Source organism: Scleropages formosus, chromosome 11 (genome assembly GCF_900964775.1).
Source record: "Scleropages formosus chromosome 11, fSclFor1.1, whole genome shotgun sequence".
NCBI lineage: Eukaryota > Metazoa > Chordata > Actinopteri > Osteoglossiformes > Osteoglossidae > Scleropages > Scleropages formosus.
The window spans coordinates 15,381,308-15,408,916 of record NC_041816.1 but is presented as its reverse complement, the minus strand read 5'-3'; the positions used below and the strand labels follow the sequence as shown (position 1 = coordinate 15,408,916).

General features: G+C 41.6%; 1 protein-coding gene across 2 annotated transcripts in view; it reads right to left on the bottom strand.

Moving 5' to 3' along the window:
• Nucleotides 1-27,609, bottom strand: part of scaper (S-phase cyclin A-associated protein in the ER) — a 97,260-nt gene that overhangs the window by 49,649 nt on the left and 20,002 nt on the right. For both annotated transcript variants that reach the window (XM_018763772.2, XM_018763773.2), the window contains exons 5-20: nt 25,437-25,537; nt 24,904-25,020; nt 23,007-23,152; nt 22,290-22,531; nt 21,620-21,829; nt 18,538-18,720; nt 18,339-18,405; nt 17,977-18,094; nt 17,563-17,674; nt 16,338-16,478; nt 15,198-15,353; nt 14,885-15,027; nt 13,984-14,065; nt 13,745-13,897; nt 10,838-10,945; nt 6,053-6,189 (exon numbers count right to left, since the gene is read on the bottom strand). In XM_018763772.2, the coding sequence (XP_018619288.2) occupies nt 6,053-6,189; nt 10,838-10,945; nt 13,745-13,897; nt 13,984-14,065; nt 14,885-15,027; nt 15,198-15,353; nt 16,338-16,478; nt 17,563-17,674; nt 17,977-18,094; nt 18,339-18,405; nt 18,538-18,720; nt 21,620-21,829; nt 22,290-22,531; nt 23,007-23,152; nt 24,904-25,020; nt 25,437-25,537 (2,216 nt within the window). The remainder of the gene's footprint in view (nt 1-6,052; nt 6,190-10,837; nt 10,946-13,744; nt 13,898-13,983; nt 14,066-14,884; nt 15,028-15,197; nt 15,354-16,337; nt 16,479-17,562; nt 17,675-17,976; nt 18,095-18,338; nt 18,406-18,537; nt 18,721-21,619; nt 21,830-22,289; nt 22,532-23,006; nt 23,153-24,903; nt 25,021-25,436; nt 25,538-27,609) is intronic.

Sequence of the window (27,609 nt, the reverse complement as noted above, 5' to 3'; positions counted from 1 at the left end):
TCCATAAATAACTCCACCCTCAACAAAAGTGTGGCATATGTATAGCTTACTACACTTACAGCTGCCAATGAAGACAAATCACTGGCATCCTAAAAAGCAAACTCTCAAGGGCTCCCACCAAAAACCGCATGATTCTCAACCTCAGGAACATGGGAGGAATCTAGTCATTTCACTGTACATCACTGTAGAATTTCTTTGACAGTTATTCCTGGTGAAAGCCTCACACTTCAGAGTTTAGTCCTCAAGCAAAGCAAAGCAGACCAGACCAATGTTAATTACATGCCACTGATAACTGCAAGTCAGATGCTACCAGACTAGAGAGGGAGTTTACTGTCAACAGCCAGCAGATAAACTGAGTATTTTCAGAAGAGGGGGTTAACTTTGCTAAATGCTGACCACAACCTAATAAGCAGCCCTGGCTTTCTTCAATGAACCCTGTTAAGCACTGTCAATCAAAGTACAGGAACATTCTCCTTAAGTGGACTGATACATACTGTAATAGCCTCCTTAACATTACAAGTATGTGCCAACTAGGAGATTAAGGCGACATCCTAATCTGAAGTTCTAATAAGGTGATGACCTATCAAAGAACTATGTTCTGTAACATGCCATGCAAAGTGCTTGTTACCCATCTCAAGCTCATTCATATCAAACATTGTAAGGGAACAGAGTATGTATATTTATCAAGGATTTAAACAAAGCAATGTTTCCAAGCACTTACTCCAAAAACAAGAGTTTGTGTGCAACTGATGTGTATTTGATAAATGACACCTAGTATTTGATAACAAGGGAAAAACTGAATTATCTGAAATGACACCTAAAGAGGCTCTCCAGAAAGACCGTAAACCAAGGCCTACTCTAAACACAGACTAAATGGACAACGAAGGCATTGAGAACAACATCCCAAACATTTCAGGAGCTGTCCTGTGTTCAAAGGCCGCTGGAAAATACAGCTCAGGGCACTCCAGGCTAACAGGTGGGGTTTCTCTGGCTGCACTTGTGGTCAGCAGCCCCCTCTCTTCCCTCTAATCCACTCCCACCCCCAGCACACCTCAAAAGGTGATGCAATGACATGGAAACAGGGGGAGCCGTCTACTCCCCTTCCCGGACGCAGAGGGCGGTGATGGATGGCCCCACGCAAGCAGCAGTGGACAGTGTTTACACTGGAGGGTGTGTGGAAGGGGAGACTGGAGCTCAGAAACGGAAAAGCCAGGTGGAACAGCTCAGAGCTGTCTACAACCCTCCTAAGCTACAGAAACCTCTGAGGAACTGATATTAGCACTGTACACTTTTACTGCCGTCATGCTTTATGAACATGAGTGACAAAATCAAACCACTAATGAAGGCATTTTCCAACAAGGAGATAAGCTACATCCACCTTTGGTTTTAGTAGATTACAGCATGTACACACACACACACACACACACACACACACACACACACACACACACACTGGATGAAGCCACTGCTCCCAAGCAGTGTGGGGGTGAACCAGAGCCTAACCCGGCAACACAGGGCGTAAGGCCGGAGGAGGAGGAGGGGACACACCCAGGACGGGACGCCAGTCCGTCGCAAGGCACCCCAAGCGGGACTCGAACCCCAGACCCACTGGAGAGCAGGACCCGGTCCAACCCACTGCACCACCGCGCCCCCCTATTACAGCATGTATGTGTGTGAAAAATAATTTTATGTACATTTGAGGAATATTTCATTGGTGGGTTGGGGGGATACATTAATTCATCGCAGTGAAAATAAAAACAAAAAGAGAGGCTTAAGACTTTGATGGAGGCTCTGGAGTATCTGTCACAATGTACACTCATTGTGATGGGAGATACTGTATATACGCATACAAAAAAGTCGCATTAGAGCTACATGAAAGAATACAAAAATTAAAATTAATATTAAGGCTGGTCCAGCACCCAGTGAGAACAAAAATCTCTAAAGTATGCATCAAGAGCGCTCTTCCATATTTCTGATATTTATCAGATCGGTAGAGAGAAAAATGGATAAAACGGTAACGGTCCCTGCACTATATTTGCCCCTTAATCAATGCAGATATTACCGTATTCCTCTGTGACAGGTTTACGCTCCTTGGGGTTAAACGAGGAGCAATTGCTAAGCAATATATTACCTGCAATAGCAGCCCCAGTTAAATGGGCTATGGTTATAAATATTAGTAATCAGTATGTGGAGGGAAAAAAAAACACAAAGATACAATGCATAAGTAATACAGTAATCCATTTATCATAAATTGTCCCTCCATTCACCTCTACTGATGGAGAATGCAGACATCTTGTGTCATTAAAAAATGGCTTGTTAAAAAAAGTCCATGTAATCGTCTGCACACAGTTGAGAATATGGATATGCACATGCAAAGACCAAATGAACACGTTAATAGTTACATAGCCATACAAGTAGTGTTGCTAGAAGCTGGCATTACAACACCATGTTTACTAGAAAGCAGGAGGATAACACTGTAATAAGTAATTAAAAACAGGAAAATTTAAATTAAAATCTGATCTGAGGAAGAGCAATCCATTGCATCCCCATAACGTCGTACTACGTAAACACTTGTTTTATATAGTAAAGTCTTATCACTTCTAATCAGGCAGCTGGTAGTGTAGCGGTCAAAGCTGCTGCCTTTCAACCTAAAGGACGCAGGTTTGAATCTCACTTCCAGGTGTAGTACCCTACTTGCCCTATATTGCTCTAGTAAAATTGACCAGCTATATAAATGGGGAAATAATTGTAGATAACAACACCAAGTCACTTTGGAGAAACAAGTCAAGTTAAATGAATATTTAAAATAAAATAAAAAAAAAAAAACTGTGGGGGACAGCATCCATATATACAGTATATATACTTATGTTTGAACACTCTGGAACTACAAGGAAGAAATTATAGTATTCAAGGAAAACAACATCCCTGGAACCTTACATGTAGAAGCCATACATCAACATTTAGGAACATGTACATAAACGCTATGATCCTCGTTCTCCACAAAGCTAACTATATAACTGCATCCTTTTAAGAGGAAGCAGTACATAGGGTACTCCGTTACTTGCTAAAGAGCTCCAAGAAACCTGCTCTGCTGGAAACAAAAGGAAATGGCAACTTGTAACATTTGAGATTAATTTCAAATATCTAAGTTTTAAGAAAATTTGCTAAATAGCATGAGAAAAAGCTAAATGTTGGGCTATTCTCAGTGAACTATAAGAACAATGAGAAGGTAAGACTTGTCAGAAGGAGCTTCATAAAGCCGACGGTGTTCTTGGAGATGCTCGGATCTAGCCAGCGTGGATGTGGACCCCTACCTCTCACGGCTCGTACAAACCAGTGAATGATAGTAACCCTAGAGCACCCCTCTTTAGCACCCTTTTCTTACAATAGTGCCATGAGCGTCCGAACGTGGGGTCTGGTATTTAGAGGTAGTTCTCCAACTTTTTTCAAGAGCAATGGGTGTTTTATAGAGAACAGTACAGCTTTTAAGGTTCGCAGACAGAAAAGCCAGGCTCAGGATGTCAAGCAGGGCTAGAGTGAACCTGAGGCTGCTTCATAGCAAGGCACTCCGCAGAGAGCTGGCAGCAGAGCTGTGGTTCGCAGTGTAGTCTGACAACACAGTAAAACCCCAAAAATGCAGAGTAAGAAATGGACACTGGGTTAGGGTTAGAGCGCACCACACAGTTTAGCAGTAAAATTACTGTATTGCAGACTACAGTAATTATGATGAAGTACAATCTCTCCTCTAAGAATGTAAACTCATATTACAAGAACTTGTACTTAGGAACATGTAATTTGTACCTTAAAAGTTATGTAACGAGCAATCAGCTATGAAGAAGCGCCTTATAAGAACAGAAATTTCAATTCAAAATACAGGGTCCTTGAGCTACAAACATTTGAGTTATGAATTTTTTTTTTTTTTTTATTTTAAAAATTACACTGTCCAGTTTATTTATCCATTTTCTTTGGTTCCATTTTCCAAAATTTCCATCTTTTCTGAAGCAAAAGCAACCCATGTTTTCACATCCAGCTGCTAGTTGGCAGTAATATGCACTGAAGCAGAAGAAGAATGGGAGGACTGTTTCCATTCCAAACTTTACAGGTCCCGTTTGGTGTTCCTGAGTGTCAGTGGTCGTCAAGACTATCAATGCTACACCTTTACAGGACTAATCATTCAACAATCAGGATTAATCAGGAAGATGTGGAGGTGACATTTTTATTTTCCATCATTTTAGGGCAGGATGAAGTAACATTAGAGCTAAGAACTAATCATGTTATGAACACAGTCCCAATTGTGTAAGGAGCCAGTATGTAAGTCTTGATGTTGTTCAGGACCACAGAAGGTGATCAGCCTCCCAACTACATGCACATTAGTTGTCTTGTAACCATGTCTCCACTTGCTAGCAACTCTCATCCAAGCTGTCAACCGTGTCTGCCATTAGCAGTTCTAAAGAGAAGTAAAGCAAGAAGTTTTAAAGCAAGAGCTAAAACAAGCTGAAACACACACACACACACACACACACACACACACACACACACACACACACACACACCCGCTTACCCCGAGTGGGTTCGCGGCAAGCTGGAGCCTAATTCGACAACACGGGGCGTACAGCTGAAGGGGGCGGGGACACACCACTCCACTGCACCCCCCTGCTAAACCAAAACAGTAAAAGGCAATTTAACCTATAAGAAATAGGTAAACTTTAATGATAAAATGTATAGAATGAAAGGCAGTATTATTATGAATGGCCTTGTGTGATTTTTGTTTGCAGTTTTATTTCAATAAAAAAGAAAGTTTACATTAATATAAAATTATAAAAAAAGAACGACAGAATCTACCCATTCATTTTCAGTATCTGAATAATTGTAATTCATTCACAATCTGTAACCTCATGCAATACACCGTCACAGTAGTTTGGAGCCTATGCCTGAAGTATGGCATATCTTTTCTTCGAAAGAATTAGTGTTAGTATGCAATACTATTAGTGTTATTAGTTAGTATTAGTCTTAGAAATAATTAGTGTTGTTAGTGTTAACAGTGTCAAATATGATCATCACTGCACAGTTACTACGTTGTCTTACTTTGGTTGTGGAAAAATATTTCTAGTACGGTAATGTGGCCACAGAACAGCTAAAGCCAAGTATAGTGTGTAACTACGCCTCTGGGTATGATAGACAGGCAAACGTGGTATGGGAAATGACATTTGGACCACATGTTGTGCACTTTCACTCAGGTTACATTAAACATGCAAGCCAGCAGCGATCATAGGGTAAAACGATCTAGGCTCAAAGACGTGCGACTTTAAACTCTGGGAAAAATTAGGCAACTGCGGCATCAAGAGCGAGCAGAGTCTGCCCACAGTATGAGAAGGACGCAGTAAGACAGCATGGTCTTGGCACACTCCCCTCCACAGGTTAGACAAAGTGAGTGTGCGTCAGATGAGCCAGCAAGGGACAAGCCAGTGTGGTCTCAGCACACTCTGCTCTGGCTCCATCAGTGACAAATAGCTCATCCCACAACTCACTTTCCATTCCACAGTTTCCAACATTTTACTTCCCACCACTTCAACCTACTGCCACTTGTGTCGTGGCAGGCAACAAAATTGATTATGCCAAGCCCCAGGATTTGACACCTGAGCGTGGTGCCTTCTATTTGTTGATTACTATTGATTTTCTTTGATACTTCATTTAAAAATCAATAAACCCAGGGGAAGAAAAATAGGCATGGTTTACACATACTTTAACATACAATTGTACACTGGAGGAGGCTGCCATTTTGGCAGCACTCTAGCAGCCAATTACGAGAAAAGCTCTTAACAGGTGAAAGCAGGAGCCTCAGATCGATCTTCAGTTTTCCTCCCCAATCACAGAAAGTGGCTATAAATTAGACTCATCAGTGTTATTTTCAAGACAGCAGTGAGGCATATAACTTTTTTTTGCTTTTCCGTGAGCTCGATCCTCGTAAAACCCTTACATTTTTGTGGCATCCTTCAAGCCCCCAGGGGAAGATTGACATCCCTGATGCACAAAAAGAGGACAGGCGTGTCACCTGGAGTTCATCCGGGCACGGAGCTTCTTCGCCTTCCTCCTCGCCTTCTGCTTCTCCTCCCCATCTTTGGTGGTCTCCACAGTAATGGAGCTGTCTGTCACAATATCCACGATGTACTTCTTTAGGGACAGGTGTTCCTACAATATACAGCATAATGAAAATCCAAGACTAAATCTTTTCTTTGTTTTGCTGTCTCTTTTCTTCACACACAATAAAAACCCTCATGACCCAATAGCCAGTAAGAGACCACCCCCCCTGCCCCCAAGTTTTAGTGAATTCAGTTCACCAGTTGAGTGTTTGTCAACTTCAAAGACTCAAGCCTCTGATAAATTAATAATAAAAAGCCCAAAGGTCTGATAAAAGGAGGTGACACCATAGTGAGACCTGCCAATGGTCTCTTTGTTTAGCCAAGAACTTGTAGCCTACCTATAACCAAGGCTAAACACTTGATACACCCATAACACTTGAAAGAGTTTCCCTTGCTGACCCAAAACCCAGCTCTCAAGCCGGTACAACCTCACATAGGTGCTGGACAGCTGCTAATCTCCCCTAGTCCCTGTATAGAAAATAGATTACGCTCTCTGATGGAGACTTCTGAGCTGCCAGCGATCCCCCCTTTCACACTGAAAAAAATAAGATTTACACTAGACGAACCTGAATGTGTAACTCCCACATAGAATTACTAAACCAAAACCAAGAGAGCATAAGACTTAAAATGGAATCCAAAAACATTTCTGGAGTATTTCCATAAGAATCAGACCTGTGAACATAATAAAAAGTACCTGCGCTAAGTAGCACCTGCTTCCATTACGGTGTCATGTGAGGAGCAAATGTATCCACCAACTACCTTGCGTCTTTTACATGCTTATTTAAATACATATCATTGCAGGAATGCTTTGGGTAAATTATATCACAAAGGTTATCGGTTATTGACCGACACCCCATGAGAAAAAGACATGATGAAATCATTCAAAAACTATTTGTAAAAAAACTGCTATTTGTACCAGTCACCAATTACCTCACTACCTACTCACTGCCATGAAAACCCTATTCTGGGGAGGACTGAATAAGAAATTCCATTCAGCAAAGATGGATAAGGCCGTATCACTATGACTCGGATAAAAAGCAAAAACTTCATGTGAAAACCTGGATTTTCCCTTAGACTATGGGGGTGTGGAGCATAAAAGTGACACTACTGATGTGCAAATCAGGAATATTTGAAAGCATTTTGTAATTTTAAAGTATTTCCATTTTACAATCCAAGTTAGTAACCAGTTCCTGGAGTATAGTGTCAGGATAAACTGAAAATACTGAGCAGAAATGAACAGTACTTGCTCATTACCAACAAAATGAGCACAGATCCTCAACACAGAAAACGGCGAGGGAGATGATCCATCTGGTAATGCTGAATTTGTGTTAACAGGGCATGTAATACAAATTTTCCTACAAGCAACATGACTTTAAATGTCTTGACTTGTTAGCATCCAATTTATAGGCTTGAAATGAATATCGATCAGATTTTTTTTAATCAAGAAAAACTTAGGTCGGGCAATCCTGCCTGTACAGTGATAACCGCAAAATACAGCACTACAAGGAACAGACAGGTTTTACTGTACAATAAACATTTAATGGAACACTTGTTACCCTTGCTCAGAACATTAGCCCAACAAAACGCTGCTCGGTGGTGGCATCTCCCCTCCTGCTATTGCCGGGCCTTCCACTGACATTGATCCTTGCACCATATTGCATCCCCTGAAAAGCTGAGTACCTCTGGCTGTGATCTCCCACAGGACTTGAGAACTCTGGCTTGACAGCAGGACTTTGCCCTGTTTTTCCTAGGGTGGCAGATGTTTCAAGATCTTCCTGACAGGCAATCCAGCTATTCCTGCATTAACTAAAAGGAACTACTTCTATTACACAATAAAGAAAACAGTCATTCTAAAGCTGGACACAGGTTTGTAAGAAAATACCACTTCGGACCCTTGTGACCTCTCTGCTACTTAGCTGTATGAGGGTACAGACAGAGGCACTTATTTTATTAGCATTTCAGACCCACACTACATAGACATGACTTATGTCAAAATAAGCCAGGGCTAAAGGAAAAAGCAATTAGGTCTCAACCAAACTACTGGGACAAAGAACACGCATTCATTACCACACAGAACACCAACAACCAAGCTTCCAACAGCATCTGCCATAATGGCTGCAGTAGATATATCTGTAATATATAGTAGTAAATGTTATCAGCATCGGTGCTCCTGCAGCATAAGGAAAAGGGAATAGCAAAAGCAAGTCAATACTGAGGAAGTCACCCAGCACACACTGAACATTCAGCACATCCCACCTACAGCAGAAGTAAAGCTGAACATGGGTTCCTCCATCAGCTATCTCCTGGGACAAAGGCCAGAGCTAAGGACCTGTTGTGTGGTATGAAAAGACAGACCCGTTTTCTTTTGCAGCTTATGATGTTGTGCCTTTACCGGAGACTACAATCATGCTGATATGTGCCAAGTGAGGTTATAGGTTTATCAGTATCACTGTATTCTTATTTGCTATTATTTTGAACTCCACTTCCACCATTCCAACACCAAAGGTGGAGAATGAGAATATCTGATCTAAATTTCTTTAATTGTATTTGCAAGGTACCCATTTGTTGTATGAACATCTGTGACCTGTACATGGTAAAACCCAAGGGTTTTCAGGGGTTAGGGTCTGAGAAAGGACAGGTCAAGTGTCCTGGTCCCATTTTAGCCATTCCAGATACAATCTGGGCAGCCCGCAGAGATTTATGAATATGACCTTGAGTTTCACTCGTGACCACATCTCCCAACTCAACTACATCAAGCCCCTAGGCCAGATGAAAATCCCAACAGGGTACAGAAACCTGCTCAGTCCTTAGAGCCAGACTGAGGGACCTGCTGTAGTTTGGGCTGAGAAGTCAGCAGAAACATTTCATACTAGGTGGAGAGAGGACTAAAAGTACTGAATACAAAAGGCCCACAAGTTACAGCAGGGGAAATGCCAATAAGTATATGAATTTGTTTACTCAAATTTTGTATCCTCTTAATGCATCTAACACTTGACAGTAAAATCTGCAATTCAGCTCAGTTGACACGCCATAAAACGGGAGAAAAAGACAAAAACTGATGTTATTTGAAACATTTAAAAGTTTTGTTTTATTACCTCTGCAATGCCTTTAAGTGCTTCTGTTACCATTTTGGGACGATATCAAGTAGCTTCACATTCCAAAATACATTCAAGAATTATTTTGTCCGTTGCCTTCCAATTTTGAGGAAAAAACCATGTTGAAGGCAGATATAAATATTATAAATCAACAACTTGGGATATGGCTTAAGTGGGTGAGACTAAACAATGATTCATTGCTCTGCTTTTGAATTTTTTTGTCTGGGTTTTGCTGGTCCTTTAAAAAAAAAAAAAAAAAAAAAAAAAAATCATAAATCCTGAAAACTGTGCTAATCAATTATGCACTTATAATGAAAGCAAACGCTGACAGTGCATTAGATTATAAAGCACCTCTTCATACTGATTTGCAACAGAAATAATGTGAGCATTTGTAGTTTGCAAGCATTTTTGTTATTAATGAGACAATCTAATAAGACACAGTAGATCATCATCATACAGTGCAATTATTTATTTGTTCAAATTGTATCCGCTGTATTTCATCAAGTTTTTGGTTCAGTGAAAGAAATGAAAGGCTTTTTGAAAGACACTCCCAAAACCATAACTAAAACCCTGCGGATATGAATGAAAAGCCAGTATATCTCAACATCAACAACATAAGTACAGAATCAATATTATAGGACAAAAAACAAATAAAACAGAAGCACCATATATTTGACTATGTTCACACTCGAGTAATCTGTAGCTATGATTTATGACACCTGATAAGTTGAGACATGGATTCAGCAGTTATACAGGTTTATGAATGCCTAATTATTAACTGACATGTTTTACACAAGCATTACAGAGCAAAGAAAGCCACCAAGGACCAGTGTTTTTTTTTCCTCCAAGATTTGTTTCTTATGGTACTTATCCTGATTCAACATAAGTACACTTGTAGATTGAATGTGTATGGAATTAAAAGGAAAGTTGTTCTTTACTCTGTAATTCTTCAGAGAGAATGGGGATGGGGGGGGAAAGAAAAAAAAACTCCCAAGGAAGGCAAGCTAATGAACTGAGTGGAAGTTAAGAGGCACTAGGAAAAGGCTAGAAAAAGGACGCTGCTAGGGTCAAAGGTGAGAGATATTCCACAGCCCTCTGTCAGGCACACAAAGCATGCTGAAGCGGCAATCCAGTACTGCACGCAAAGAGAGCATGGCTTCAATTCACATTAAACACATTCATCTATGGACCACTGACACAAAAGCTGCAGAACTCTAAAAGGGATAAAGATCACTGGACATAGATGTTTATCAATTTGTGACCCAAATAAACCAAAAAAACACCTTGTCTTTAAGGTCACACCTTGACTAACCGTTTTTTTACAAGGTGAGTTACAATGTCAAGTTATCAGCTTTAAAGTAATTTATACAGCAGGGTGCTTTTACTGCATCACTTTATTTTAAGAAAAATGATCAGTACAACCAACATAGTGATTTGAACCTGAGACTTTTAGATTAAGGCAGCGGGTGAATTCTAGGTGACTCAACTTCTCAACTCAACTCCTTAAACTCAACTTTTTCGTGAGTTGGGGGGGTGACATTTTTAGTTTTAAAAAAAGTGAAAAACAAACATGATCAATGGAAAGAAGCTGAGGTTACGTACCACTTCCTCATCAGACAACTCGCGGCCCTGGATACTGCTGCTTTCTCGCACAGCCTGCTGATGCTTCTTGCCCTTGATGTGGCTGAAAAGGTGAACCTCAGAAGTGATCTGAAAGCACAAGCAGCGCAGGCAAAAGTCAGACTAGGCCAAAGACAAAGATTCCCTGGGAATGAAGGAAAAGCCTCATGAACATTCAACCCCCTCCTACAACTACAACATAGGCCAAAAACTAATCGTGACAAGGCTGCAGATCCAAACTACAGTGATACTTTGCTGTTCAAGAATCCATAGGAAGAAAAAAAGTCTAGACTCATAGCAAAAACTTCAAACATTGGATTGAACTGTTACAAAAAAAAGGAAGAAAGAAAGAAATCTACTCCAGTCATGGTGCTGGGTAAGCCACCCTATAAATCAGGTGTCACTGGTTAAGCATTCCTGAGACATTGCAGTCATACACTCCCTATTTGACCTTTCACTTCAGAGCCTGAGCAACACTTACTGGAGCTCAAACACTGTGAATTACACTTGATGCTCTTGGCAACCTGTGTTCTTCCAAAGAAAAAGGGGAAAAAAAAAAAAGACCCCAGCCTCCCCCGGGGTTCAAGTTTAGTTGCAAGTCTGCACTATTTTAACCAGTGATTCATACAGTATAAACTTCTTCACAATTCATTGGTAAGAAGAGAGCTGCAGATGTGGACTTTAAAACATGGGAAACAGCATATTTAATACAGAATCATTGATATAATTCAGTACTGCTTTTCAATGGTGCAGTACTATATGAGGTCCTATCTGATGGGCAGTTGCAATCAGTAGGGACTGTTTCATGCCATTTTTTTTTAAATTATAGAAAAATATTTAATAAATAAAAATCAAAAGGTGTTGTCTGAAGAAATCAGAAGTCTATTGTTGAGTTATAGTCATCTACAATTATCGCATTTTGAGAAGTACTCCGCGTACTTCTCAAAATGTATCCTCGGGCTGGATACATTCCAACACTGGAAATGTAGCAGTCTTGTTTTGTTTCTGCTCCACTCCACCAGGAAGCTTAAATGTTTTTTTTTTTTAAATAAGTTTACCTTTCAGAAGTTTATTACAGAATGATTTCAGCTTTGTACTTCTACAGTACGGTCTGGTGTCCACCCAGAGAACGCAATGCAGGCGGCCTGTCCCAGTCCAGTTTGTGCAAAGGGATCTCAAACTGTCTGGGCTCTGTGGTAGAGAGTCATCCTGTTCCGACAACTTTGATCTGCTTTAAATTCACACAGGTTCTACATTACCTTAATGACAGATACCGTGCTATATGGCCACTCCATGAAATATTAAGCACATTTATTTAAATGTTTGATCTGGAGATCCATAATATAGCACCTTTACGGATCATTAGAAATTTGCTTTGTTTGTACTCAAGATAAGAGAAAAATATTTAAAACATCATAAAATCCAAGTGGAAAAGTATAAGGCATTAAAGATGAGGAACAATAGAGAAGAAGCAGGCTCACAATGGCCACCTTAATGTCATTAAATGGAGTGCTTGTAGCTGACCTAAAGATGACCGGCAGTGTCAGATAGAGGCCAAGGGCAGCTGACATTTTTAACGAGATTTGATTCCCTCACTTTTACCCCAGCAGCCTCCTTTTAATCTCCTGCCAGCACAAAGCTTCAAGGTGCCTCAGCCACGCTGCTGTGGATGCATGCAGGTTCATCACGGATGAATGTGCCTCCCATGGATTTGTGGCTTGTCACCTCCATGCGAACGATCGAGCCAGGCTGTAAATCTCCAAACTCATATTTAATTAATCTACTGAAATTCATGTTTAATTAATGCACTTATATGGTCATTTAAATGCTTTCACAACTCAAATGGTGTTTCCTGCCTATCAACAACAGAGAATCATCCCAGACAGTAACGCTCTGCATCACAACTATAGACTCGAGCAAATACTGGGAAAAAAATGCATCTATTCTGGAGGAGGGAAGAACTGTGGTTCTTGAAGTGCAGTTAGACTGAGCAAACACACATGACTTTGCTGCTAAAGAATTATAAGCAGAACAGATGAATGCCTGTTTGTACTCATATGAAGCATTATACATGGTTTAAAATAAAATTGAATTTTGCTTGGAGTTTTGCATTGGCTTACTCATTGAACATACTGTTGTCTAAATACTGCCAAGTCTATCTGAAAGCAAGTATTAAGCTGGCGAAAGAAAAACAAATATAACAAGTAGAACAGACAAATAACAAAAAAAGGTTAGACTTTACAGCATTTTCTTAATACATGATGACTACCAAATTTGTTCAGTATACAATACAGACATCCTTCTACTTACGCAATCTGATTTACGGAAATCTGGATTTATGTAAAAAACTTCTGGCATACACATTATTTACAGAGAGCGTTTTTGCAAAATATCTGAAATATGTTAAGCGCAAGTCAGGGTAGCCAGACAAGGCAGGAAGATACATCTCCCTAATTCCCGCGTGTTTTGAGCTATGAAAGTATCTCGTCTTGTTAATGCAGTGTTTTTTTGCCAATTTTTTTTTTTTTACCCATTTCATATTCACAATGCCTGGTGGTAAACGCGTACTTGAAGGAATGGACAAAGATTATCGTCTATAGCACAGGAACTAGGTTTAGCTACATCGAATAGAAATACAATAGTGAAGGATGTTGCATGTATAAAGGAGCATGTGATGATGTTGAATGGTGGGGGAGGAGGGCAATTTGACATAAGCAACTTTTGTCTTACATAAGGGGTTGAACAATCTATTTGTGCAAGTCGAGGGGCGTCCGTATAAAGTAATGGGACAAATGCACCGAGAATCATTTAAAAAGACGTCTGCTTGCAGCCTTAACCATAAGCGTGCAGGCACCAGATGTTCGTAGACAGACAGAACCTCGCACGTACCGTGACGTTACAGAGAGAGCAGTGCTTTTTCCGCTCATAGGGTGTCAGCTTGGGGGCATAGTCTGTGTTGGCATGGCGGCCGCTGCTCAGCTCAGCCGCTTTCTCTTTTCTCTGCTCCATCTGCTCCATGTGCCTGCGGCTGCTCTCATCGTGCTGCAAGAAGAGAGGTCAGCGGAGGATGAAGCTCGCTGCCGTACAGCGGGCTGTCACGCTGTCCCATCCAGCCCTGACCCACTGACCTTCATCTGGATCTTCTTCTGCAGTTCTTCCATGGCCTCTTGCTGGGCAGCACTCAGAGCAGCTAGCCGCTCTTCCCGGTCTCTAAGGAGCAGATGCAGGGAACAGGGCTCGTGAGAAGAATTGCTGGACCTTTGCCTAGACTGACAAATTGGGCCTTTACATGGTTAACATATTTGCAGTTAATTTACATTTACCTTTATTAAGATGATGCTTTCTACCACAGTGACTTACAGCTAAATATTATTACCCATTTAAACAGCTGGAAAATTTTTACTAGAGCATTTTAGGTTGAAGACATTGCTCAATGGTAGTACAGAAGATGAGATTCACAACCTGGGTACTTCAGGTTTCTGGAACCACATCTAAGTATTATGGTATCTGTCTATATAGTGCCTACAGAACGTAGTCATTACTGACAGTGATCTATATGAGCAACGGAGCACAACAATAACCAATAAAGTGGATCACTGCTGTGGGAAACTATGAAAGGTTCTTTTGCTTTCTTTTATTCCTACATTCATTTTTTAACAAGATTAGCAGTTTTACAAAAATGCTTGTAGTTTGACAATATAAAAGAGAGGATGTACCTGCAGTATGTAGGTCGTGTGTGTACTGGAGCACAAGATTCGTGTTGTTTTGGTAACAGAATAATAATGTTCTAAAACAAAGTCTCCATTCGGCTCATTCCTGCCTCCAGAGAACCAGGAGGTATCATCACAAAAAAAGATATGTGAATCCAGTACCATGGTCGTTAATACCCCGTCAGCTGACGTAAGGGAACTGGAGAGTGTGGATTCCTCGTGCTTCTAATCATTCTGAAATGTGCAAGACACAAGGAGAGCCTGCTACAGAGTCACAGTCCTCTGTACCCCAAGGAACCCCACAACCCAGAACCCAGACCTGGCCCGCTCCCGTGCCGCATCCTCCCTCGCACGCTCTTTCTCCTGCCGCTGCTGCTCAATACGTGCTTCCTGCTCACGCCTCCTCATGAGAAGCTCCTCAACCCGTGCCTGCCGCTCTGCCTCCAGGGCCCGTTTGCGCTCCTGTGAGGAACATTACAGACACCTACCTGTCATCTTGCACAGAGCATCCCTTTCAGCTACAGAAAGGCTGGCTGGACGCTGGGTGAGCAGCACACAGTCACAGTGCGTCTGAATACTGCAGCACGGACGGAGTACGTTGTCCAGTCAGTCTCCGTTAGACCACAGCGTACCTGCACTGCCTCGTCTCGAGCTTGCTTCTCCTCTTGCCTCCTTTGTCGCTCCTCCTGCAGCTCGTTGAGGCGCTGCTCATACTCGTTCAGCTTGGCCAACACATCATGCCTCTTATTCTGCGCCTCCAGAGTGTTTATGAAGGCAATCTCATTCACCTGCATGAACATAAAATATGCTTCAGGTAGGGCTGTTTGTGTGTGTCAGGATTCCAGCCTTTAAGATTTCATCAGAAACAATGCAGCTGATGCCAATACTCAGATGGACCGTCCCATCCTGGGTGTCTACACTGTTTGATGTTATTGAAAAGAAATGTTAATCATCTACAAATGCAAAACATTGCCATTGTTCTGACATTACTATATATGTAGCTTTTTCATTCTTTACCAGGTGTAGCATCAAGGTATGAGGGAAAAAGCGGTTTAATTTGATTCAATGTCCAACCTGTGATCAAGGAAAAACACACAAAATAATTGCTAAGGCCAGAGCAGAGGAGAGCTGACATCTGGCTACAGTAAGATATGAGCAACTTTCTGCCCCGCTTCACCAGAAGAACACATTAGCAGGCTGTATTTTTCCGCTCACTGGTTCCATGTCGGAACTGGCCAAGCCTCACTGGTGGCAGCCTCTGATGCGACAGCTCTACATGCTCAACTGTAGCTGGGAGGGGGGTTCTTCAATTCGTATGGAACTAATGGACTCAGACCTTCATCCTGCCTCCCCCAATGGGGCTAGAGGCACTAAGCACCAAGGTGGAGCAGATAAGATTTCAAACATCTGCTTCAGAGGCCTAGGCCAGGTGTGAATATCCTAATCCCAGCATACTAAACACACATCAGCATTAAAAAGTGATGAGAGGGAGCAAAGGCACATTAGTGATACAATCTACTCACTATTGAGTCTGAGTTTCTTGTTAATTTTCGTTTATGACAATTTTTGCATGGCTAACATATTTGGACTGTCAGGCCCTTGAAGAAGCCTGCTGTTGTACCCTTGAAACAGGCTCAAATTATTTACTTCAGTGTAGTATTCAGCTGCATAAATAGACACCATGGCAGTGAATAAAGACATCAGCTAAACAACTCAATTATTCATAAAAATCCAGTTTATCATAAAACAAGTAAATTTAAAAAGGTCTTTACCTTTGCCTCTTCCTCTTGCGCTTTCTTCACAATGGCTTGAAGCTGCAACTCTCGTTTGAATTCTGCATGCAGCAACTTCTCCTCCATCATCTTACGCCTCTGATCAAGGAGTTCCTCCTTCCACTTACGCACCTCCTTTTCCTAGAAGGTGCAGAACAAAAGACTAACCCTTCCACTAGAAGCAACTGTTTATTTTATTTAAGAGGTGGCACTGGAGTGACACACATGGACACACAAACACATGAAGTCTTAATCAAGATGTGAAGGTTCAGGAAGCTTTTGGCTTTGGCTGACCACTCAGTTAAGTATTTCAATTAGAATTCATTTTTATGGAGTGCTCCTCTCAGACAGCAACACAGAGCACTAAACAAAGTCATAAGACAAATAGTTGGCTATATATTAAATTACTATAACCATGCAATTATTAAAGCTATGAGTAAGCCTACTGGCCATGGACGAAAGGAACAAAAAAAAAAAACTCCCAACTGAAAGGCAGGGGAGGGAGAGGAAAAGAAAAGAAAAAAAAAAAAAAAACACCTTTGAGGGCCACTGGCTTCCCATCCTTTCTGGACATTCTAGATTTAAAAAAATAATAAGTAAGTCTATTTACAACATTGTTAACAACACACTGTACACGAGTGCCTAGAAGCATTTCAGCTGAACCACTTCAGCAAAGTGACTGTACTCACGTTCATAGAATATAATCTTAAAAAGTGAATTCTATATTAGTTCAACCAGAAAGTAAATAACACTAATAATAAACAGAACAAGCAGACATATGCAAAAATGTTCATAGTCTACAATACAGCTGTGGGACTTTGACCTTGAAGCCCAGCTGATTATGGGAGTGAAACAGGATTGGACATGGACTCCTTACTGTTAGTCCAGCAAACTTATGGCCCTCAGGCTCTCAGCCTCTCACACTCAAACAGGCCTGACCAGGAGATGGTCCTCTCCGGCTCACATTTTAACTCTGGCTGTAAATGCCACTCCATGGATTTATTTGTGCAGCTAACATGCTCTTCTTTACCACCCACAAGCACAAAAAAGAAACTTCTCAAAGACTTGCAAGACCTGGGCTCTGCTCCTTGTCCCTTCCCTGTTGCTGCTTAAATGACCTCAGTGTCTAGTGCACTGCACAGTACTATGAGCCCTGGCTGAAGGCCTTCCCACCCCATTCACCACTATGCTTGCGACTTTTACCCGTGTCAGAGAAGGCACTTACCCTCTCCAGCAGCTTCTGCAGCTTATGGCTCTTCTCCTCACGCAGCTTCTCCCTCAGCTGTTGAGCCTTGAGCTGCTTCTCCTCATGCTTCCTTTTGGATTCAGCAATGGTCCTGTCAACAGGCAGAGGAAAGCCTAAGATCTGAGTGAAAAAACACAAGTTTGATCAACAGCACAAGACTGAGTGTGTCATACGCACTTGGTGGCATACGTACACAAAGCTGCGAAACGGATAAACATTTAAGGAGACTAATCACTTTCACTTGTCCTGTCAGAGCTTAAAACGGCTCCATTTCCGCAGGTGAAATGTGGTTTGCACACAAAGTTTAAATGACACAACCTGATTATCATATTGAACCCCTAAGATCATTTTAAAAAGGGCTGCAGTTCTGTCCATTTCACACATACACGTCACCTTTTGCGTGATGGAGAGGACAGCTTCTCATGCATGTGAATACCATGGCCAGGGGGCCGGGCTGGCTCCTCCTCCACTATGTCCCCCCATGAGGTGCTCTGGCGCCAGGGTTCACGAGCTATGGAGATGGACCCATGTTAAGGTTTGATTGAGAGAATGGAACAGTGTGATTTGTTCATTCTGACCCAAACATGTTCACTTCAATCTCCTTCCCTGCCACTCACAGAAAAACAGCTCTACCAGAAGAGTCCCCTTTAAAACTGTAGTACAAAAGACTTCAAAGTACAATTTCCATTCATTTTATAGCCGTTCCTTAGTTTTCAGAATGTTTAATACAAGGGACAAGGAGATAAGAGACACACCTTCATAATCAGCAAGCACTTCAGTCCAATCCATGTTAAGACCATAGGTACCACTGCTGATACTAGTCTGCAGGGTGGGGTGGGGGGTGATAAAACATCAGTTGTACTGTTTCAAAAATAAACATAGTACTAACTGAAAGAGTCAGAGAAAATGTTTTGAGGGAGAGCAGACTGTAGTCTGTAACTAAGCTCTGCTTACTGAGAAGTCGCTCTCGTTGTCGGCCTCCAGGTCATTGTTCTCCGCCTGGATCTCGCGAGTCAACTGCTCCTCTTCTGCAATAGCACTGGCAATGGCTTCCTCATTGGCCTTCTCCAAGCGGTCCGCCAGCTCCTCCTTTTTGGCTAACACCTCGGCCATGGGCACCTCAGCCATGGACTGCGACTGCAGGGAAAGGGTACAGAGTTCATACTTTCACCTCTCATAGTAATGCCTCAAACCTTACATTTGACAACATCATGACTGTACAGGTATGACCCATCAGGGATCCTTCCAACTGTAAAAGTATTCTCATTCTTTATAGAAATTCATTTAAACATAGGAGGGAAAGATGTTCATTAAAGTAAGAAAAAACACAAATTGCAACTCAAAACTACATACCAAAAACACTTTGTCACAAAGCACACAAGCATTCATGCAGGACATGTTCACTGTTTCAAGAGATGGTGAAGGAGGTTTTTGAAGGTACACTCTGGACAGGTCATGTAGAAACACAAAACAAATTTGGTAACAGCTGGTGACATTTGCCATCAGTGAGGTCATGGGCATTGATTGGGGGGGGGGGTTGGCCAAGATACAGCCTTGTACGCTATGTTGCATTTCAGAAGACAAGGCAGTGATTCCACCATTGCAATGAGATGCCCAGGAAAGGTAATGGCTAACAATAGCCCACCGAATTCTCAGGAGGGGTTAGCACCACAAATTCACCTAACGAGGGAAGCCAGAGAGTGGGCAAGCGAGCTTTCTCAAGCTTTCTCTCAACACCGTGTCTGTTTGTCTTTAACAAGCCTGGCTGCGGAGTCTAAACAGCAGGAGGCTTATCTAAGCCACCCAGCAAGCCATCTTGACCACTCCGAGGCAAACCCCCACCTCTGTTTGATCTAGCTTTAGATAACACTCCCGCAAGGCCATTAAAAAGCCATTCGTCTCAATATTTTAAGCAGGCTGGCATATGAAGTGCAAGTGCTGCCAAGAAATCTGTGATGGTAGCCATGCAAACCACCGAGGTCACGGTTAATTAACCCCTGAAGCACTGCTCAAGCCAAAGGACACTTCTGTGCAACCAGGACATCAGCTGTGTCTTGGATATGGATAAAGATAGGATGAGGTTACTCATAGCAAAACCTGATTCAGTGCTGATTAGTGAGTCTTCACTGACATCATTACCTTGATAGTTTCTTTAAGAAGTCAGACCTGATTTCGCCATTATAAACCATCTACCTCAAAAACACTGGTCACCAGCACCCAACTTTACTTTTCCTGCTACCAACATATGCTTGTTCCTCTAGATGCAAGACACACTGATGATCAATCTGAAGTGCTCACACAGCAATTTCCTAGCTTATCTACATGCCAGTACTGCTTATTTTCCTGGGTATCCTTTCCTTTCCTAAGGATGTTCCACACAGTTTTTCCAAGGCAACACCACACAGTTTACCTGAATAGAGGTAAACATAACTGTGGTATTCACTGTTTTTCTGCACAGTTAAATCAGCACAATGTGGTGTGTACTTCACTTCTTCCATCGTTATCTCATGTACCATCATGAGAAAACAAAGGCATTAAAAGAACTGAGGGAAAATTGTACATTTATTAAATTTAGCTGACAGCTTTCTCCAAAACCACTTATAATGTTTGTCTATCTACAATTATTGACTCATTTATTCAGATGGGTAATTTTATTGGAGTAATTTAGTATTAAGTACCTTGCTCAAGGGTACTACAGCAGTAGGCGAGATTTAAACCTGCAACTTTTGGATACAAAGACAACAGCAATAAGATCTACGCTATCAGCTGCCCCCAAAATGTGTCTTGAGCACCAACATAAATGACAGAAAGCTTCATACACTTATCCAGATCTTGACAGTCCATTAAATTAGCAGTTTTTACTGCTGAATCACTCTATTCTAGCTGCTCTGAGAAACCTTCTGTTTCAAACTGTACTTGGGGCTGCCAGTATTAACCTGAAAAGTGTTCAGACATCTGAAAAGAAAAGAAAAGAAAAAAAAAAAAAAAATCACATGTCTACCAGAAAACACACTTTATTCCTTCCCACAGAGACTAGGCATGCATGCTGATATATTTCAACTGTACAAGCTGCCCAAAACCAAAAAGCTAATAGCAAGGATAACTATAATTTCTCTGTTAATATTTCTTTGGTTGACTTCAAAGCCATGACCAGGATTAAGTTAAAAACAGGGTATCTCAGATCACATCTGAAAAGTGACATCAATGACTACTGGTCACAGCCAGGACACTGAGGTGTTCGGGAGACAGTTCTAACTTTGCACTATAAAAAGAACATTCAAATTATCAGACAATATAATATCGCAGAGACATTAACTATCAACTTGAAGAAATGTCCTGAAAGATGAGACTACACTTCCAGTTTTTAGTGGAATACACAAAATTAGAAGAGCAAAGAAAAAAAAAAAAAAAAAAAAATTTCCACCTTTGATTTACTTCAGTGTATTTTGAAAACGCACTGAACACTGTTGATGACCTCCTCATAAACATAACCTGATATGTCAATGCACCAGGTCCTGCCACAGCCACCTACAAGTTGATTGTGCACAGCTGTACAGATGCATGACACGCAAGCAAAACTGTGCTCTGAAATGGTTGGAGGTGAAAGAGTAGCAACACTAATGAGTATGAGCAGATGGGCCTGAGTGGTTGTTGTGACTGTGCAAGAGGTGAACGGCATGGAGCTGAGACCTTCAAGCCACAGGGCCCCCGAGCAGGAGGAGGGGACAAGAAACCCGAGCCGAGTTCATCACTGTCTGTACCGAGTGTTCCTCACTGCTGATGCATGTTCTCTCACCAGAGAGCACCCGCCCAGCCTGTGAGCCTGACAGAGCACCTGTCAATCCATCATCTGAAGGAGACGTGGCGGGGTAACATCGTCTTAACCCGTGTGCCAGCTTCACAAGCAGGTAGGAGAACCGCAGCTAAGTTCAACACTGAGGGGACCTGACTTTGTATACTGATTTCATTAGGGCTTCAAGACACCGGAAAAACCCTGAGCTTCCCACCCCGCCCCGCCCCACCTCTCAGCACTCACAGTGGAAAGCTGTGTGGGGTCCAGCATGCTCTCCAGTTTCACCGCTGCACCGGGAGCCTGTCCTGGAGCAGATGCCACGGAGGCCGGCAATGTCGCTTCCGCCCCCCCCACATCTCCCACATCCATGCTGGGGACGGGGGCTGGGGGCGGAGCGTCTTCGGGGGGCATGCTGACAGAATGCCCCGAGTCCTGCTCGCTGTTGCACGGTGGCTGCACCAACACAAGCGTCGGTTACAGTTACACTCATGCATCCTGCCAATGGACAAGCAGCACACAGCTGGCCTTGCACACATACTGCCTTTGCTTAGCAGCTGCATTCAAAACAGGCAATTCATCTGAAACATCAAGGGGCCTGGCATGCAGAGGGATGCACAGTTAAAACAAACTACATACAAAACTTTTCACATCAAAATAAAAAATGGCAAGCAAATACATAAATTTTAAAAGAAAAACCAGGAATCAATATTGTACAGAACTCAATGTTTGTATAGCTACTATACAAACCGCTCTGAAATCAATGATCATCTTTAACCCCCGTTTTCTCAGATATGTGTAAATACATAATGTGGAGAAGAAAACTGATTTATAAAAGTTCCCGTATTTTTGAAGATTTCCACGTGAATAATTAACTGCCCAGTGACTGCTGGGTAATGTCAGTGCACACAAGCACCTCAATATCCTGAGCCTTCTCGCTCTCCCCACTTTCTTCCAGCAGATCAGCCCCCTTGCCCTGTCCTATGGGTCGTGGGTCCTCGTTCCTAGGGGCGTGCCCCCGGCATCGGTTTTCCATATTGCTGTCATCTCGAAGGCAGGCGTTGGCCAGTACAGGGCTCACTTTAGCCACCATGGCAGCCGAGCGGGGTTTTGCAGGTCGGCCCCTCTGCACCGTCTCCCAGCCCTCGGCATCTTTTTCTGAACAGACAGAGAAAGGTCAGCTCAGCAGTGTTATTCTATACATACACAGGCACAGTCACGCTAAACTGGAAAAAATACACTCCCAGGGCTGAATGATATTATCAGTTTTTGAAAATTACCTTTGGCAACAGAATACCCACTAATATCTGAATACTTACTCTTAAGTTTGTCATAAAAGTTAACACTAACATCACTGAGAAATTTAAACCTAAAACTACGTATAAATCTTACAAATTCTTACACTTGATCCCTTCATCCAGCCTAGCGAAGCTTGATTAAAACCTTCCTTGTGAGTACAACAACAGGACTGTTCTTGAGATTCTGAAGCAGGACTATACAAGATCTAGTTCTCCTCCTAATGTACCATAACAACCGCTGGTCTGAATATGAAGAATGACTAAATTGCGGCTGAAAGTGGAAGTAAAAGACAATATCCATTTGGAGACAAACGAGGGGAACGCCGTTTACTCACCCGGCTTCTCTGCGGGGCCAGGCAATGGGCCGACACCGGCACCACCGTGGGTGGGTACAGCTAGGGTCTGGGATGACTTGACCCGGTCTGCCCAGCTGGGTCCTGTGAGGGGGAGGCGGGCTGTTGCCAGTGTTGGAGGGGGACCCCTGACGGGGGGAAGAAACACCCGAAACGTAGCCGTTACTGGGATATTCCAGACAAAGTGTGCGACGTACCAAAAGAACTCAACCCGAAGTAGAAGTGTAAGCCATTCCAAAGAGAGAACCTAAAAACAACCATACTGTTACTGTACTGACAAAAAACATCAGGGTTAACACTGCTCTGGAAACTAAGTTCCTTTATACGGTCGAAACAACATTCCATCACACTTTCTTAAATGCAGCATCAGCAAGCTACAGGAAATGTAAAGAGGCGCAGTAATATCTGGGCTGTGCGCAACAGCAAGTGAGCGGTATCTCTGGAATCACTTAACGTGGGTCTCCTTATTAAGAAACCAACGAAGAGAAAATGGGGACCCCATTAACACTGTGTAGTAAAAACACCAAAACTGTTTATCCAGAGTGGGGACACAACTCCAATTTTAAACAGATAATGTATTCTTATTCTCAAGCACATCTTAATTCAATTTATTAAAAAAAAAAAAAAAAGATGGCTGATAAAACTTTTTGGCACCATAACTTTAATCCATGTTAATGAATAAAAGACTATTTTACCTTGGGAAAACATCCCCAGACTGTTTCCATGATTTATTCTGCCTAGGCGGGGAAATTGTCCCCATAAATGTCTTTGCAAGGTTAGGAAAACATCAGTGTGCGTACACACACACACACACACACACACACACACACAGACACAGACACACACACCATCCTGAGTTCTTGAGCAATCATGAGCTTCATCTGCTCCGTTAGAATAAATGGTTATCTCGGGCGACAGCATTCTATGATAATCGATATCTATTTCCTGCAGTCTTGTATTACAGAGTAATGCGCATATTGAACCAACGCTTCAGCAGTCTTTAACCACACTTTTATCTGAACCATCCACCGTTTCTGTGTATAAGGAAACAAAATCTGTGGAAATTACATTAAACAAATGCTTTTCCAGCAGCAATTGATCCTCCTTAACAGCATATATTGCAGAACCAACCAAGGAAACACCAGCAAATTAGACCTTGGACATTTTTCAACTAGAATGGATTTCCTTAACAGTTAATGTGCCTTTAATACAGTTTGCAATTATGCTGCTCCTCCTGGATGAGTTTTAACAATCTAATAGGTGCGAACACTCGGGGCACTTCAGGGAGAGCGGAGAGTTAAGCAGCACAGCAAAATGCCCTTGCTCCACAAATCTCAGGGAATAGCGGGAAGTGAACATCATGTGGTTTGACCTTTCATCATTTACAAACACGACTCAAATTCAGGGAAAGCTGACAAAGTGAGAACCATCGAAACGAGAGGTTGAGAATACGGGTTGCTATGTCTTCTAACAAGAGGCACAGCGTCATTGTTTTTCTCTTTAGATCAATTACACTTATAGCAGCAAGTTTTTGGTACTTTAACATTTACTGTTGAGACACTTATCTAAGAACTCGCAGTGCCTTTACATCATTTTCATAGAATATTTAACAAAATAATTTAAAATTTATTTTAGTAGTAAAATTGACTAATTGCATTAATACCAACTGATGAAAAAGCCCTTATGCACTACTGAGCTCAAAGGCAAGAGTATTCAAAGAATACAGCCAAAATCAAAGTATTTTATCCAAGCTATATTCACAGAAGAATTCTTGGTCATTTTAAAATATTACACCATGCCACAAGCCGGCTGCCAACTTAACGCCTGCAGGAACATGTGGGGCCTTCAGTGAGATGGTGACTCATGGCAGCAGACTCACCCAAAATTGAGGGACCTGCGTGCATTTGGTGAGGAGAGGATTCTCTCGGTGGAGGGACTAGGGACAACATGACGCCCTGGAGACATCTTACGCACTTCCCAAGCCAATGACGTTGGTCTGAAAGGTCACAGACACACCACAAAAGCAAACTGGTGATAAAACCCACTGTAAATTTAGGGCCTGATGCTGCTTTACTTGCTGGTAAACATGTAAATGTAACATTTGGCCAAAAATTTTCCAGAAATTTGCAAAATGAGCATGAGTACTAGAAAGAAAGGTAAGTCAATCAGTACAGGATCCATACCCATGTCACAAACTGAGAGCCACTTGAAAGCTTTTCTTTTTATACCTTAATCAATATATAGCAGCTGTGATGTTCCGTTAAGGAGAAGCAAATAAACTAGAAGACCACTTTGAATTACAGCTTGCCGCACTGTCCTGCTCCGTTTACGACGCCATGCACTTGTAAGAGGCTAATGGCCAGATGGTGGAGTGGTTTAGTGGTTACAAGGATCCAGGGCACTCAGTCTTACCGGTTTTGGGCATCTGTTTTCTCAAGCTTCTCCTGTAGCTGGATCCAGTCGATTAGGGCTTTAAAGTCACGCACATAGTTGTCCAACATCATCAACACCTCCTGGAACACAATGAAAATACTTCAGGCACAGCTCAGATGAGTGTTACAAGACGTGACATATTCTGGGTAAACTGTAGTGAATTTCCTCCTTCTGCTTTTGGTTGACAGTCATTTTAACTTAAAAATGCAATATTAAGCAGTGTCACTGATTTTTTTTATTGATCAGAAATGATATAAAAGAGTTATCCCTCACAGATACTTCCAATTATTACACCAGTTCTCTTGGCATATGAATTAGTAACTGAGGAACATTTGCTTACTAGTTCTAGTTTGGTTCATGTGGTGGAATGTGACAAATTAACTGTGCTTAAGAATCACATGTCTCCAAGTCTCTTTCTGTTGATGTAATGCATTCTTGTATTTTTCTGTGACATGTGCGTTGCTTTGGAGGAAAGAGTCTGCTAAATGAATAAATTTAAAAGCAGCTCTTTTTTTTCTTTTTTTAGACAGTGCTCCAATTAAAATAGAACGGTCAAATTTATATAGCTACACATACACCCCATCTAGACCCTGTTTATTTTGGAAAAATAATAATAGAGCCAAGAAACATCATCCTGCTATTGTTATGCGGTCTTCGTCTCATTCAGAGGGCCAGGAGAGATGTTCGGCAAGCACAAAACCGTGACACATTTTAGACACACGTCCTTATTGCTACACATTAGGAATTTTATCATTGTACTTCTTTACAGGTTGGATTTAAAAGCTAAAGCTTTTACATCAGTTTAACGTGCTCTTAGGCAGTGAATGGAGAATAAATTGGCAGAGGTGGGTAGTAATGAGTTATCTTAGTGTCAGTTTCCCTGAGCAACTGCTTATATGTGCAGTGACAACGAAACATTCATTCTTTTGTGACTGAACAGGTACGGGAAGTCTGTTATTTGGTTCGCCATCTGGGCAGGAATATCAATCCGCAGATGGTTTTCATATACACCAAGTCTTAAAAAGATGGAACCCTGGCACCCACAAGGCGACAGCTATCGGGATATAACTTGTGGTCAACGTGACCAGGCACATGCTTTAGAACCTGAGGATGCTGCTTGTCCGAAAAGGGAGAGACTTGGGCACTCAGGGGTTGTATGACAGATAAGTAACACTTGTCAGGGGATGCGTACAAAACACCGCCAACAACTATTTTTGTTCAGTTATGGATTGTCTTTTTGATCATGTTGCATGTCTGAAAAAGATTAAGGGTTTTAAATACTCAATGCAAATCACCATTAGAATTCAGATAATTCTTAGAATGTTTTTTGCTTAAGTAGTCCATAACCCTACTATGCACAAGATACCTAGTTCTCCCAAGAATGCGCACACACAAACACACACTACTGTGGAACATAATACCTTGAAAGAGATTTTGGCTGAACAATACGATGAAGATTTAAGAACATGTTTACTTGTCACAATTTGAAAGTTGTGTCAAAGTTAAACTTGAGACAACATAAAATAAAAAAATATTTACAGTTCTTCAAATGTCCAAGATTGGTCAGAATTACCCATAAAAGGTTTATAGTCTCAGCTATGCTCTTTTAAAGAAGAATGATTCATTTCTGGGGTTGTGTGTGGCATTAATATTCTGATTAGTATATCAAAACATACAGTTACAGATTTATGGTTCATTTTGACCCATTTTATGAACTGGCGCATATATACATATATGGCTTATTTTTGACCCATGTCGTGCCTTTTTTTTTTTTGCTAAAATACATAGAGTTCTCTATAGTTCAGTGTTGCAAAACATGACAAAGGTCGCAGGTTCAAGTCTCACCTCCAGCTGTAGTACCCTTGAGCAAGGTTCTTACCCTAAACTGTTCCAGTAAAAAAAAAAAAAAAAAAATTTAAAAAAAAAAATGACTTAGCTGTATGAATGGATAAATAATTGTAAGCACCTCAACAGTGCAAGATACTTTGGAGAAAAGCATCAGCTACATGAATACATTAAATCACATCACAGTCATTTTGACCCCACTTTGGCAGTCTACGGAGTAAGTTTGGTAAAAAATGTTTAAAAAATAAATAAATAAAAAAATAAGCAAACAAAACATGAAATTTTACATTTTGAGACACTCTACCCC